At 40.0% G+C, this 15673-nt stretch overlaps 1 protein-coding gene across 15 annotated transcripts in view; it reads right to left on the reverse strand.

The window, feature by feature from the left end:
- The window catches only part of CTNNA1 (catenin alpha 1), a 313987-nt gene that overhangs the window by 18730 nt on the left and 279584 nt on the right, over positions 1-15673 (reverse strand). For all 15 annotated transcript variants that reach the window (XM_070570709.1, XM_070570717.1, XM_008520797.2 and 12 more), the window contains 2 exons: positions 14014-14106; positions 3046-3202 (listed from right to left, as the gene is read on the reverse strand). In XM_070570709.1, the coding sequence (XP_070426810.1) occupies positions 3046-3202; positions 14014-14106 (250 nt within the window). The remainder of the gene's footprint in view (positions 1-3045; positions 3203-14013; positions 14107-15673) is intronic.

Here is a 15673-nt window from a genome sequence, read left to right on the forward strand (position 1 = left end):
TGGCTTCACCAGGTTATACACAAGATTGACCACTACTTTTTTTTTTTTTTTTTTGAGGAAGATTAGCCCTGAGCTAACATCTGTGCCCATCCTCCTCTATTTTATATGTCAGACGCCTGCCACAGCACAGCTTGATAAGCAGTGCGTAGGTCTGCACCTGGGATCCAAACCAGCGAACCCCAGGCCGCCGAAGCAGAGTGCACAAACATAACCACTACACCACCAGGCCAGCCCCATTGAACACTACTTTTTGAGCCACAAATTCAGAATATCCCATGTGATAAGTATGAGGGAACTTCTAGAACCAATGGGACAGAATATCTAGGAACAATAGAGATAAAGCAGCAAAGGGTCTCTCAGCCCTATTCCCTAAATAATTTCCTCTTTGATGGGTTCTCAGTGAGTGGGCAGGGCTACAGCAAACATCCAGGCCCATGGATTCCAAGAGGGCATCTGATGGTGGAAAATCATTAGCGGAAATATTCCACAAAACCTCTCACACTGCCAAAGGGCCACAAGGCCCCAGAATACTGTAGAGAATAAGCACTCCAAGGAGAAGCGGCATCCTGACCCTTTGTTCCACAAAATTTTATGAAGCCCACCAACCTTAAGCCAGACGCTGTGCTGGGGCACTTTCCTGGCAGCCCCTCTGGCCAGAAACATGCCCACCTCACTGATGGGACCACTGAAGCACCAGTGTACCTCAGGGCAAGGGGAAATGGGCATAGGGGCAGATCAGGGTGAAGCCAAGACATGGCTTCTTGTCTAAAGATTGCCCATGACTGCTCCAGATGACACCTGCTCTACAATCCACAGTGCACATCTAGAGATGCACAAGGGCCAAGGACTGGGGATAAATGGGGGCTTGCCCATTTAAAAGTGGGGTTCCTCTCAATGCTAGCCAGCCACTTCCCCACCAAGGCTGTGTATCAGGTGAGATGAGGAGACATCTCAAGTCACCCCACATAAAAAGTGATAAAGCCGTCAGGAGTCTGAATGCTAAAAATTAACTGGTCAATCCAGTAGAACTCTGCACAGGGATCTGCCTATCCCTTCACTTCATCCCAAGACCCCAAAAAGCACACCATAAATCAGGGGAATTGTGAATAACAACCTTGCCCCGTTAATTATTTATTTACTTGACATTGCTAAGCAAGCCTGCAACAAAACATTAGAGAAACACACTAGGGTAGACCTTTAAAATTTAGCTACTCTGAAACCACCACCACTTTCTGACCAAAAGAATTGTTCCGTGTTTTTATTTGCTAAACAGAAACTGTCTAACCTCCTTTCCATCAAACCAACTCTTATACGTTCCCTATTTGCATAAAAATTGAACATCCTCACCAGACAAAAGTGTATCAGTTAAAGAATTTGATTTCTCTCTACCATTCTTCTGTTTTATGTCCTATACCCTAAAGATACTGCCCAGATCCCACTAAATGCTACTGCAGAATCCCTTTTGTTCTCTGATTTGAAGAATGTTGCACAAGGGACATTTGATTCTATTACATTTTATTTTGCTGTAAGAAGGACTGAAAATCCCTTGAGACCAAGCCTGAGATATACTCACCCTAATCACAAGAAAGTAAATTTAGGAATGGAATATCTATCTCCGAGGGGGGCTTTGCATTTAGATTTCAGAATTTGTTGTTTGCTTAAAAGTGTGCTGTGAAGGTGGAATGTTTTTCTCTAAACCTCTGAAAAAGAATAATTCAGTACTTCATTGGGAAAAACAACAGAAGGCCAAGATTTCCCAAAAAAGCCATTGCTGCATTTTTGGCACCTGCAAAGATATGCTTGCAAATGGGTTTTGTGGTTTAAAGTACCAACACCTGCAATTTGGCGGTGTTGCAGCAGCATGGTTTACCCTCTCTTTTTTTTGCAGTTTACAGATTACCTGCTCCCCACTCACTCAAGAAGAGCCAAAGATACCAATCCCAAGGAGAGCGGGCAGAGACAGGGAAGATTGGTATGCGGAACACACTGTCACCTTATATAGGTCACTGCTGGAGGACTGTGCTGTGCCTGTACTTGAGCCCCACTTCCGTTTCAAGCCCCATTGCCGCTCACATCTCCCACGTTCCAGCCTGTGGTTCCCTGGGGTGACAGGTAGTTTCAGCCCTACAAGTACCCAGCCACTGACTGCCCACAGCCACTGGCCTCAAGAAGCCTGGCACCTCCAGAGAGCAAGCAGTGCAGCCAAGGGCAGCGAAGGCTCTGTCAAATAGAGAATGCATTTATACTTGCTCAACTCTAAGGAGATGGATTGAAATTTATCTCTGTGTGATAAACAGTGAATTGCAGTTGACAGACATTTTCTATATGAATGCAATTTACTATGTCATTACCAGTTTATGTTTATATAATGAAATCAACTGTTTTTGTGAGGTGAATTACCCAGATTTATTTTTTGCAAGTTCATAATTAAATGGCACTTAAATATTTCCTCTCTGTTTTCTATCTGTGCATCACGCAGACAGAGAGTCTTTCAAAAAGTAGGCAGTTAAACTATGATCATTTCTGAGGAAGAGGGAAGGAGAAGGTTTCCAGGAAGTGGACAAAATTATTTTACAAAAGAAACTAAAGGTGATAATGTTGGCAATCCTTTCTCAGGAAGTTTCATTTGTTATGAAGTTTCACAGCTTCATAACAAATAACCACAGCCTCTACCAGGACATAGGTAAAGGTTTTTCTAAATACAACAGCAGCAAGACGGGTAGATGGTTATGGTGCTGTACAGGTCACAGTTGCAAGATCTTACTCTGTACAAACAGAGAAAAACCTCTGCCAGCCCACTTTCCATTTAGTGCTTCTTATATCAAGACCAAGCCCACCACAACGGAAATAACTCCAACCCCACTTCTCACTGCTCAGGAGTCAGTGGTACTTTTTTTTTTTAATTAAAATAATAACCAGCACAATATTATTGCTAGAATAATTTACCTGCCCAGACTTGGGGGCGTTTTATTGTCCATTACTGTAACTTAGGCAAAAGTAATTATGTACATCATCACATTCTTCTCTGGGGAACCAGCTCATTACCTGAGACAGCCAAGAAGTCATCAATGGAAGTAATGTCATCGACAGCATCTGTGAGAACACGGACTTGTTTTTCCCACTGTTCTTTAAAAAGATCCATGTTCTCTTGGGCCAGTTTACTCTGTGGTTTTGCTGCTAAAGCCAATGCAGCATTGATAACCTGCAAAGATATTAAAGTTCATGGTTTACTTTTTCAGAGTCATGAAAATAAAACAAGTGGGACAATTTGGCCAGTAGAGTGGCTATGGCTTTGTCTCACATGCATTTCATGAGGACACATGATACCATGTTTCACCATAACATTCACAAAGATGAAGTAGAGAAGTATTAATGTTTTATATGTGAAAGTAGAAGTAATACATACACTGAAACTATGGACAATTATAAACATATAAAAATATCTCTAATCTCTCCACTCTGTGATAGCAACTATTTATAATTTTGACATTATGTTCCAGGCTTTTTTCTCCTCATATACACATATATGTATGCACAACAAAAAATACACAATTGGAATTACATACTACATAAAATTGACTATCCTGTTTCTTCTTTTAAATACTTCTCCTTATCATTAAATATATGGTAAAAACATTAACTGTTTATTATTCCACTCTTATGGATATACGTAGCTATTTTCCTATTGTAGGATATCTAGGTTTGTTCCATTGCCCCCCATTCTTAATAATCATGTGTTGAACATCTGGCATTTCAGGTTCTTGATACATTATCAAAGTAGATTTATGAAAAATATACTGTATTCCAACTGCAGGCATTTTTCTGAGACATAAAAAGTTATTTCTTAAAAAAAGCTTTATCGAGATATACTTCACATACCAAATAATTTACCCATTTAACCTGTACAAATCACTGATTCTCATTATATTCACAGTTGTGCAACCATCAACACAATCATTTTGGGCTTTTTGGTGAGGATGATTGGCCCTCAGCTAATATCCATTGCGAATCTTCCTCTTTTTGCTTGCGGAAGACTGTCCCTGAGCCAACATCCGTGCTAATCTTCCTCCACCTTGTACATGGGACACTGCCACAGCATGGCCCAATGAGCAGTGTGCAGGTCCACGCCTGGGATCCAAACCCACGAACCCTGGGCTGTGGAAGCAGAGTGCGCAAACCCAACCACTACGCCACCATGCCGGCTCACCACAATCATTTTTAAAACATTTTTATCACTCCAAAAAACCCATTTCCATTAAGTGTATCATTCCCCATTTCCCTCTACATTCCTTAACCCTATCTCCTAATAACCACTATCTTAACTTTCTGTCTCTATGGATTTGCCTATTCCAGACATTTCATATAAATGGAATGATATTACTACGTGGATTTCCATAACTAGCTTAGTATATTGGAGGGGTGTTCCAGAGTGATGTTATCAACTTAGCCCCCCAGGACTGGAGTTAACCAACTGAAGAGGAATCAGACCCCCCAGACTGGTGCAACTGTTCCTCGTCCTTCCTAAACAATTGGAAATGACAGACTATCAATTATAGATTCACAGGCATAGGGGACCGGGCCATGCCAGTTATTAATTATAATAGCCCACTACTTTCAAAAGCGTATAGGTTTGGACAATAAATTATTTGGAGGAAGAGGTATCCTATCTTTCTTATATGTTGCTGCTGTGCTCTCCTACATTTTCATCACTTCAAGGCTTGTTCTTTGGTTCTTTTCCTCCTTGTCATTCATTTCCCACCAGGTGGCTAACAACTGTGGACTACTCTCTTCACTAATTAACTCATTAATTCACTAATGTATCAATGAATCAGAGTGGAGCCAGACCTTGTAAGAATATATGGCTGAAGAAAATGTTTCCTAAGACAGCCAAGTAAACACTGGCAAAGAATTAATTGTACGTTTTTAAATACTAATATTTTCAGGACAAAGAGAAAATTGCTCTCTTTGTTCTATAATATATCGAATCCCATAGAATATAATGCAGGAAAAGCACCCTAAGTTAACTTGCACCTTGTCTCAGGTTAACTTTCTCATTTTGATTATAAAATTATTTACAAAGGACACTTCATAAATTAAATACTCATTTCTGATGATATTTAGTAAATGAGGAATAGAAAGATACTTAAAATACTACTTTAAATAATCATCCAACATCATACTTAGTGGTGAAACTCTACAATTATTTACCTTAAAAATCAAGATGCTTTTGATCAGTATACATACCTACCATCACCGTTAGCTACATAAGAATATAATGGTCTTTCTGGCCTATGAAATGACATGGGAAATGGAAGTAATAGAAAAAGCTGTTTACAAAGGTGACAACAAAATTACTTTTCAATGCAAATGCTCTTTGTTTATCTAGGAAATTGAAGTGAGCCAACTGAAAAGAAAAACTCTTAACAATTAATAAGAGTTCATTAAGGTAGCTAGAGACAATATTTCTATATACCAGAAAAAGTTAGAACAGAAAATGAGAGTTGTGTCAAATCTTCATGAAAAGTAATTAATAGGAAATATGTGGGATTAAATCTGTAAAGAAACTACCAGGACTGAAGTAACAAGAAGTGACTAAACTTTTCTGAGGTACATTTTAAAAAGTTGAATAAACAGAAACACATCCATGTTTAGGGGTAGGAAGACTGACCTACTTATTGACAAATTAATCCAGAGCAACAAATAGATGAGAAGAGCCAAAAATCTGGGGGATAGAGAGCAAGAGTAATGAAGAAAGATAGTTTAAATATAAGTTAAAGCTAAAGTACTTAGAATAGAATAGTCTAAAAACAGATCCTATGATAGAGTGGAATTCGATGTATGATAAAAGTGACATCACAAATCAGTGGGGTATGGTACATTATTTTTATATTGATAATCTATTTGGATAAAAATAAATTTATAGCCTCATTTCATACTTATATTTATGTGTTAAGATTATTTCCAGACAGATAAGAGTTAAATTAAAAATAACACGGCTAGATGAATGTATTTATTTATCCATTTACTGAATACTTAAATTCTTATGTCTTAGAAAATTCTCCTCTATTTCCAAATAACAATGGGAGAAGTCAATTTATAAATCTGACTATATTATTTCTGTATTTAACTATATATGACAGGTGAAGTACATAGTATTAGGTAAGTCATTACAGATAACACCAAAATACCAGTAGAAAAATGTGAGAAAGACATGGACAGCCTGCCTAAGGTGAACTGTAAATGACTAGGAAACAGCTGAGGGGAAAAGTTTACTCTCACTTACAATCAAAGAAATGCTAATTAATGTGATTACTATTTTTGCCTATTAAATTTGCAAAAAGCCCAAAACTCTGGGCTCTACCACCATATTGAATGGCAACTTTTAAAATACTGCTGTTGGCTAAAACCTCCAGTACAATGTTGAATAGGACATTTTTGTTTCTGATTGTAGGGGGAAAGTACTCAGCCTTTCACCATTAAGTATGATGTTATCAGGCTGAGGAAATTCTCTTCTATTCCTAGTCTACAAAATATTCTTATCAGGCCTGGAAGTTAGATTTTGTCAAATACTTTTTCTGTTTTATTTCTACCATTCTGGCTATTTCTTCTTAGTCTCCTTTGCTGTCTTGTCTTCCACTAATGTTGGAGTTCTTCAAGGCTCAACCTATGCTGCCTTCTCTCCTCTTTCTACACTCTTCCCACCCAAGAGCAATTTCATCTAGTTTCATGATTTTACATACCATCTATCTGCCAAATACTCCCACATCTCCAACCTAGACCAGTCATTCTAGCCCCCAACTCATATCACAGGATACATGCCCAATAGCTCTACTCAGATGTCTCAGATATTTCAAAATAAACATGTCCAAAATAAAACATGATTTCCGGCTCCCAACCATGCTGAATGGATCTTGCTTTAAAACTCTTGACCACTCAACTTCAAGTAGACTCAATGTTGGGGAGAGCAAAAGAACTACATTTCCTTAGTGCAATCAATCTCTTCCTCTCAAGTCTGGACTCTAATGAGTAATTGTTTCATACCTTCTCCTCAAACCTATAAACCCTTGGCCAGCATCATCACTCTCAGATTATAATTCTGCTTCTTATTTAAATGAGAAGATGAATGCCATCAAAAGAGAATGTCTACAGATTCCTATCACCACATCTACCCACCTACTGGCATCTGTTCCACATACTCTGTCTTACCTATTTTTAATTATGGATGATCTTATCTATGCTCCTATCTCAGACCAACCTCTCCACTTGGCCACTGGATCTCTTCCTCTCCTCTGCTCCAAGACATTGCTCTAGCAATTCTCCCTGCTCTAGTCTATATTATCAATATTTCCCCTCTACTGGATTATTTCCATCAGCTAAACATAAAAACACTTTCAATTCCATATCCACCTCATGCTACCACCCCATGTCTCCATAAACCTTACATAAAACTTGAAAGAGCTGTCAACTTGCTATACTCAGTTCTTCTCTTCTCTCTTGAACCCACTCCAGTCAAGCTTATCTCCCCTAAACTCTACCCTAACTTCTTTTGTACAAGGTCACTTGTGACCTCTATATATGTTGCTGAATCCAAGGATCAAGTCTCAGTTCACATTCTATAACCATTTGACATGAATAATCACCCTTCCTAATAACACCTTTTTCACTTGTCTTCCAAGATAGAACCAGCTTCTGGTGTTCTGGTTTTAATAACTCTTCCTCAGTCTCCTTTGCTGGAAGCTGCTCATCTCCTCTAGCTCCAGAGAGAACCCCAATTTTAGTTCCTAGACCTTTTTATTCTAGGTATACTCACTTCATTGGTGATCTCATCCAGGCTCATGGCTTTAAGCACCATTTATGTGCTAACGAATCACATATATATACATCCTGCCCAGACCTCTCCCCTAAACTTGACTTTGCATCCGGCATATCTAACAAGCACCAGAAAATTAACATATCCAAAAGCGAGCTCCTTAGCTCTTCTCCCAAACCACTTTTCCCTATCAAAACAAATGACAACTCCATCCTTCCAGCTGCTTAGGCTCAAAACCCTGGAGTTTTCCCTGACTCTTCTCTTTCTCCTCCACCTCACATCTAATCCTTCAATAAATTCTACCTTTATATATCCAGACTCTAACCAGTGCCCACTTCCACTCTCCTCTTGCCTGGTTTATTACCATAGCTTCTGTTTTGGTTTCCTATTGCCACTATAACGTATTACCACAAAAACAGCTGAGTCTAAAACAACGCAAATGTATTACCTTATAGTTCTGGAGGTCAGAAGTCTAAAACGGGTCTTACAGAGCTAAAATCAAAGTGCCAGCAGAACTGTTCATTCTGGAGGCTCTAAGGGAGAATCTAGTCCTTGCCTTTTCCAACTTCTAGAGGCTGCCCACATTTCTTGGCTTGTGGCCACATCACTCCAACTCTTCCTTTCATGATCACATCTCCTTCTCTGACTCTGACACCCTTGCCTCCCTCATATAAGGACCCTTGTGAGTACACTGGGGACCCACCTGGATAATCTAGGATAATCTAATCATCTAAAGATCCTTAGTTTATTTACCTCTGCAAACTCCCTTTTGCCATATAAGGTAACATATTCACAGGCTTCAGAAATTAGGAAACGGATATCTTTGGGGGGCATTATTCTGCTTACCACAGCTTCCTGAGGGGTCTCTCTGGTCCCATCCTTCCTCAAAGAAGTCAGAGAGACCTTGTTAAAACCTGGGTGAGATCATGTCAATCCTCTACTGAAAAACACTTCAATGGCTTCCCATGTCTTTCAGAGTAAAAAGCAAAAGGCCTGGATCATGGCTCTAAAAGGTCTTACAGCACCCAAACTCCTGTTAGATATGTGACTCCCTTCTTCAAAGTCTCTGCATTTGCTGTTCCCTCTACCTGGAGCGCTCTCCCCTGACACCCTCCAAGTCTTGCTCTGTCATCTCCTTCAGGTCTTGGCTTCTACGTCACTTTCTCGGTGAGGTCTTTCTTGACTATCCCAACCATACAATTTAACGAACACAAAAACATTTGTGGGATGCAGCTAAAGCAGTGCTTTCAGAGAAATTTACAGCAGTAAATGTTTAAGTGTTACATTAGAAAAGGTCTCAAATCAATGATCTAAAAGCTTCCAACTTTAGAAACTACAAAAAGGGCAAATTAAACCCAAAGCAAGCAGAAGAAAATAACAGAGTAGCAATAGATGAAATACAATTACCAAAGCTCATCCAAGAATAAACAGCTAATCTGAATATCGTTGTATCTATTAAAGCAACTGAATTCATTGTTAAAAACTTTCCCAGGAAGAAAACTCCAGGCAAGGCATCTTCACTGGTAAATTCTCCCAAACAGATAAAGCACGACTAATACCAATTATATAGACTTTTCAAGAAAACAGAAGAGAAGGAAACATTTTCCAACTTTTATGATATGGAAATCAGACTTTACAAGACAAGAAAACAACAGATGAATTATCAAAATGCAAGCCTTACAAGGAGCAGCAACGTCTCTGGGGGCCTATTCGCTGCAGACCTCCCTTGCCGGGGGGCGGTACAGAAAATGCTGAGAGAAACTTTTGGTCAGAAGCATCTCCTTTGAGTTCTTCCGTGAATTACTTTGTAAGAAAAGATTACAGACTATCAGAAGTGGAAAAGTGAGGTGATTCAAAGGTAGATGGTCCTATAATTGTGAAATAGTAGATGAGTGAGAGCCGAGGCTGCAGGCTACCCTGGCATATTCTCTTACCACCTATAGGCCAGGTCTGTCTGGGTTTGTGCTTATTTGATGCTTGTCAAGCCTGTCAGCCATGAAAATGATCAGTGTACCCCCAAGCACAATAGGAGAAGCAATACGGAAGATAAATCTAAGGAGGCAGAAGAAAGAATGGACAATTTTCTAAGTTATTTCTCAATTTAGTTAGTGAGAAGTAAAAAGAAAGAAAGAAAGAAAGAAAGAAATGTAGATAAGCAGCAGCTTCAAATACTTAACTCACCCTTGTGTAGATTTCCAAGAAAAGCCATGCATTAAACCAGATTATATGATTTTTATTTTTGAGGAAGATTAGCCCTGAGCTAACATCTGCTGCCAATCCTCCTCTTTTTGCTGAGGAAGACTGGTCCTGAGCTAACATCCGTACCTATCTTCCTCTACTTTATATGTGGGACGCCTACCACAGCATGGCTTGACAGGCAGTACGTAGGTCCACACCCGGGATCCGAACTGGTGGACCTTGGGCAGCTGAAGCGGAACCTGCAAACTTAACAGCTGTGTCACCTGTCAGCCCTGGTTTTATGAATTAAAGTGCCAGAGTTGCAGTTATTTAAATTTGTATTAACTTAATTTGCATTAAATTAACATACAATGCTCATTCTTGCATAATGAACTAAGAAAAATAAAATAATAAGTGAGATCATGTTCAAAATGCCCTCCTCCAATTTTAAAGACTCAGTTGTCAGAAACCTGCTGTTGGCAGGGTTTTGTTTTTCTCCCCTCCCCACTGGCCAGCACCAAATGAACTGAAGAACTGAAATATTTTAAGCAGCTACCGTGGACTAAGACTTGGGCACATCCACAAGCAAGATGATGTCAGAGATATGTGGGGTACAGATTCAGGTCCTTCACCAAAACAGTTTGACTGTTTCCATGTAAAAGCATGTGGGGCAGGGGCTCTCTGCTCAGCTGGAGGTGGGTCCACTTTCTGACAGAGTGAGACAGCGCAGCCACAAAGCAGAAGGCAACGCAGGGAAGAAAGCTGACCTACTTCCTTTCTTGCTCATGGTAAGAGGAAATCACCAAAAACTGTAGGTGGTTTTTCTCCCCCCTAGTTGGGATCCTCCTCAACTCAACTTTAATATCTTAAATATTTGGAGTTAAAGTTGCCTAACTGCCAAAAAAGTTAGCACTTTAGAACAAAGTGTAGGTGGGACCAGGGAAAAGCAGCCCCTAGGGAAGCTGCACAAGGAGGGTGTCCCCAGCACAGGGGCCAGGTCTGCCTACATGTAGCCACTGACGTGAGGCACAAAAAGCAGCTGGAAAAAAGCAACATGTATTCCATACTATGGATGGAGGTCGACACTAGCCTAAAAATAAAACAAAAAATATACTTTAAAAAATAACTGTTTGGCAGACGAATGGATAAAGAAGATGTGGTACATATATACAATGGAATACTACTCAGCTGCAAAACAGAACAAAATCATTCCATTTGCAATAACATGGATGGACCTTGAGAGAATTATGTTAAGTGAAATAAGCCAGCAAGAGAAAGATAATCTGTGTATGACTCCACTCATATGAGGAATTTAAAACTATGGACCAAGAACAGTTTAGTGGATACCAGGGGAAAGGTGGGGTGGGGGGTGGGCACAAAGGGTGAAGTGGTGCACCTACAACATGACTGACAAACATTAATGTACAATTGAAATTTCACAAGATTGTAACCTATCAATAACTCAATAAAAAAAAAATGAAAAAAAAAAACAAAAAACTGTTTGGGGCCAGCCTGTGGCATAGTGGTTAGGTCTGGTGCACTCCGCTTTGGCGGCCTGGGTTTGCAGGTTTGGATCTGAGGCACAGACCTACACAACTCATCAGCCATACTATGGCAGCGAACCACATACAAAATAGAGGAAGACTGGCACAGATGTTAGCTCAGGGCTGCTCTTCCTCAAGCAAAAAAAGCAGAAGACTGGCAACGGATGTTAGCTCAGAGTGAATCTTGTTCAAAAAAAACTGTCTACATGCTACAGCATATTAAACATTATCTTAAACTCCTGGTGAATTAACTAGCCTAGTTAAGTTAATTAACTTGCCTGGAGTCTATTTACCAAACAAGCCAGTGACTCTGGAGGGGAAGAACTCAGGGTTAGGACCCTCTGGCACCTAAGATCACTGCCCACCAACAGACTGAAGAGTAAGGAGAGGGCTCCATTCTAATCCATCAGCTACCATGAAGAAGAGGCCCTTTGAGCATAAAACACATAGGCCAGATGCAGCTTCCAGAAAAGTTTGGTTTACTCTCCTCAAAGAATTAAAGAAATTTAAATTAGTTACTGATTGTCTAAAATTGAGACTTGACAGAAAAATCTGAATTGCTGACTTCTCTTTAAAAATAATGAAAGGATCTAGCAATAATGGGTTGGAGTGGGGTCACAGCTGCCTCATTTAGAAATGGCACATGCTACCCAGTTTGTCATTACCATGCCAATGCCTACTGTATTTGCCATTACTGAACCTGCCCAGCCCTGTTTTCGAGCAAGAGTAGGAGTGAGCCTAGGTGAGAATCTGGGAGAATAATCACACCCAGAGAAACACCTTTTTATCCAGGACAGATATGCAACATCAAGTGTGGTCTGGGCACTCTGTCTAAGCCCACTCTCCTTGAGGTCTGTTCTAGAAGGAGAAATGAAACTACAATGAAGAGGGAGAAATGATGCCTTCTGCTGGCAAGCTCAAACCCATGCAACATGGCCCAGCCACATGTTTTTATGCACACCATCATTTTCATTAGGGTCTACTAGACTCTCTCTGTGATTTTTTTTTCAAGGCTCTAAGATCATTTATATAAATACTCTTGGTAGGTGTGATCAGCGTATGTTACCATCTGTTTCAGCCTATATGTGAAAGCATTGTCGCTTTTCAAGCATTTCAAAACCAAATGGAGAACCAGACATTAAAAACAAAGTGCTGACAGGGTAAAAAGGCAAACTTGAGGAAAGAATGCCAAATCTTTAGAAATCTGCTCTAAATTTATCTTATACAACTTGGTCATCCATGAACTTTCTGGAGGTGACTGAATCCACTGTTTATTATCAGTACAGCCATCAATCACCAGGAGATATCATGACTGGATTAAAGCTGAGGAAATGTCCATCAGATAATGTGGATTCACAACTGGCCCATCACACAAATATTTAGACAAAGCAACTCTCACTGGCAAACTTATACATATAGTTGAGAATGAGAACAAATGCCCTAACTAATCTGTGTTCCAGTTAGCATCCCAGATTACCAACCAGGCTTTACTTATTTCAGTTGCCTACCTTGAATGCTGGGAATTATTTATATGAAAGAGCCAAAGTATTGGTCACAGTATATTTTAAAGCTGGTGGCAGACATAACATAGAAACTGCATTCCTGTGACCTCTAGTCTATGACTCCACTTCCTTTGCTTTATTCCCCTTTATTCGTGGTTACTGCTATCTGGCAGGACATTCAGAGAGAAGTTAATGCAAATCCTCAGAGTATGCCCAGGAGCATTCCTTATTTGGGAAATGAGAGAGGCAACCCCTTCCACTAAAACAGTACCTACACTGCTTAGAAACACCTGTGAGGGGCAGAGGCTACCGGGCCATACAAACAGGATCAGTACCCCTCACGGGAGGCAGGCAACATAGCAGGCACTTAACAAAGCAACCCTTATTCTGTGTGCTTCAGTCTTTCTCGAGGCCCAGATACTTAACACAGCCTCATCACCAGGCTCCAAAATGCCATTCAATGGAGAAAAGTTCTCAAGCTGTTCCTTCGGTAACTGGCTGAATCATGTGATTAATATCTATATTAGAAAGCCACTTTAAGACATTACAGAGTCAGGGTTCTAGCTCTTGAATCTTGTTCCCTCCAACACAGAGATCCAAATACCGGGCATTAAGATGGAGTGTAGGTGGGCAGCTATTATACTTTTAGGCTTCCAGGACTGCCAGATGTGGCAGACAGCCCTCCCTCAAGGATGGTACAGGCTGAGCAGTGTGGCCACTGCCCACCTCCATTTGCGAGCAGTGGAGGACATTATGCATTTTTAATGAAGGGCAAGGGGTAGTAACATGTGATGCCCCAAGGAAATGTCACTTGAAGTTAAACATAAATTTCTCCAAGCTACATGGACTCTGGATCAGTGTTTTGTCCTCACAGCTTCAATCTAAAATCTTAAAAACAAAACCAACAAAATAAACTTCATCTCCATTCTAACCAAAATCCAATTTGGTGGTACCTTAAACATCGCTGTTTGTACTTTACCTGAGGACAGAGGGCTTCTAGCTGGCTTGCAGACATCCGAACAAGCTTTACGCCTTCCTCATTGTTTGAGATGGAACAGGCCAAGTTGGCAACCTAGAAGAAGGAACACCATAGAAAGATCTTTGAGGATTTTTCTCTCTTGACTGCAAAGGAAAACAAATGTATACATACCCCCATCCCTGACCTTTACAGAACAAATGACAAAAGCACCAATGGTGTTTTATTTCTCACAGACTGATTACCTGCTTAGGAGGACCAACTTTTTAGCTCTATGCTAAGGAAATTATACAGAGTCATAATGCAGGTCACACTGAAAGTTGGTGGCAGAAACTTGAAAATCCCAGAGCCTGTAACTAACAAGCTTTACAAGGGCTCTAACCTGCCTTAACAGTAACTTCACAAAGAGGGTCTCCTGGTGTGGGCAATAATGCAAGAAAAGCTAAGGAACCAAGGGCATCAGGAAAGAATTGCTGGTATCTTCAAATAAAAATGTACTTTGCAGCTGTTTTCCAAGGAAGGAAATAAAAATTCTAAGTGCTACTTTCATTTGACAGGTGAATGGATGCTTACTTTAAGCAAAGATGAGGTTTATTTGAACACAAGGCTATTTTTCAAATAAAAAAAATAGCATTAAAACAACATCAAGATGGACCCAAGGCCATCCTCATCAGACATGGAAAAAGAAACAAGGATGATGTCCCATAGTTAAGAGCAAAACTGTGCTTCAACTGGGTTCTCAAAAGCACTGACAGCTGGACTCTTTCCTGAATGATGCTGCTTCATTTGAACTACAGTCTTTACCTTCCCATCCAACTGTCTCATTGACACTACTCATGTAGCCAGAAACAATCTTTCAAGTTGTGTCATACTTCCTGTGCTGCAGCTCTGACTGTGCTGAGAATGCTGCTCTGTAGCGACTACTAGGGCTGTGATCACTTATCCATGTTTCTAAATGAATAGGCTTGCCAATTCCATTAGCAATACCACGGACCAACTGAATACATGGTGCTGAGACACATCCTTCCCCAGCTGCAAATTGAGTTATGAATGATAGAGGCGTAGGTAGTTGAATATCAGAGGCACTTTCCGGGAATTTAAATGCCAGAGTAAACAAGGGCAATGGAAATAACCTTTGATTTTCACTCCTCCACCCAACTTAAGTACATAAAGGCATAAGAAAAATTATATACTATTAAGGCTGTTGTTTGCAGTGTTACAGTTAGGGATTATCAGCTTTCTGTAAGACTGCTAACTATCAGAATCCTGCAATGCCTAAACATAAAAATGCAGGGAAACTGAAAATTATACTCCCTGAAGATTACAATTCCACTTTCCGGTGTCAACTGGACCTGAGCAAAGAGGCACTTCTTTTCTTCATGATGACAATCTACAGAGCTGATTTTAGATTTCTCTTTGTTTAAAAATTACTGTAAAATATGACCTAAGCTGAATTTTGTAGAACATAAAACTTTAAAAAATATTATCCCTCAAATGTATATTTTACGATGTTACACGGAAGGAGAAAGCTTAAATTAGATGTGTTCATGAATCTGCACCTTCTACTGCATCCCTGCCTAAAGAAGGCATTTTGAAAAACAAATATAAAATTTGAGGTTGATCGCTGAATTAGCAATTTGGAAGTGACAAAGATCCCTAGTAA

Source organism: Equus przewalskii, chromosome 13 (genome assembly GCF_037783145.1).
Source record: "Equus przewalskii isolate Varuska chromosome 13, EquPr2, whole genome shotgun sequence".
Taxonomy (NCBI): domain Eukaryota; kingdom Metazoa; phylum Chordata; class Mammalia; order Perissodactyla; family Equidae; genus Equus; species Equus przewalskii.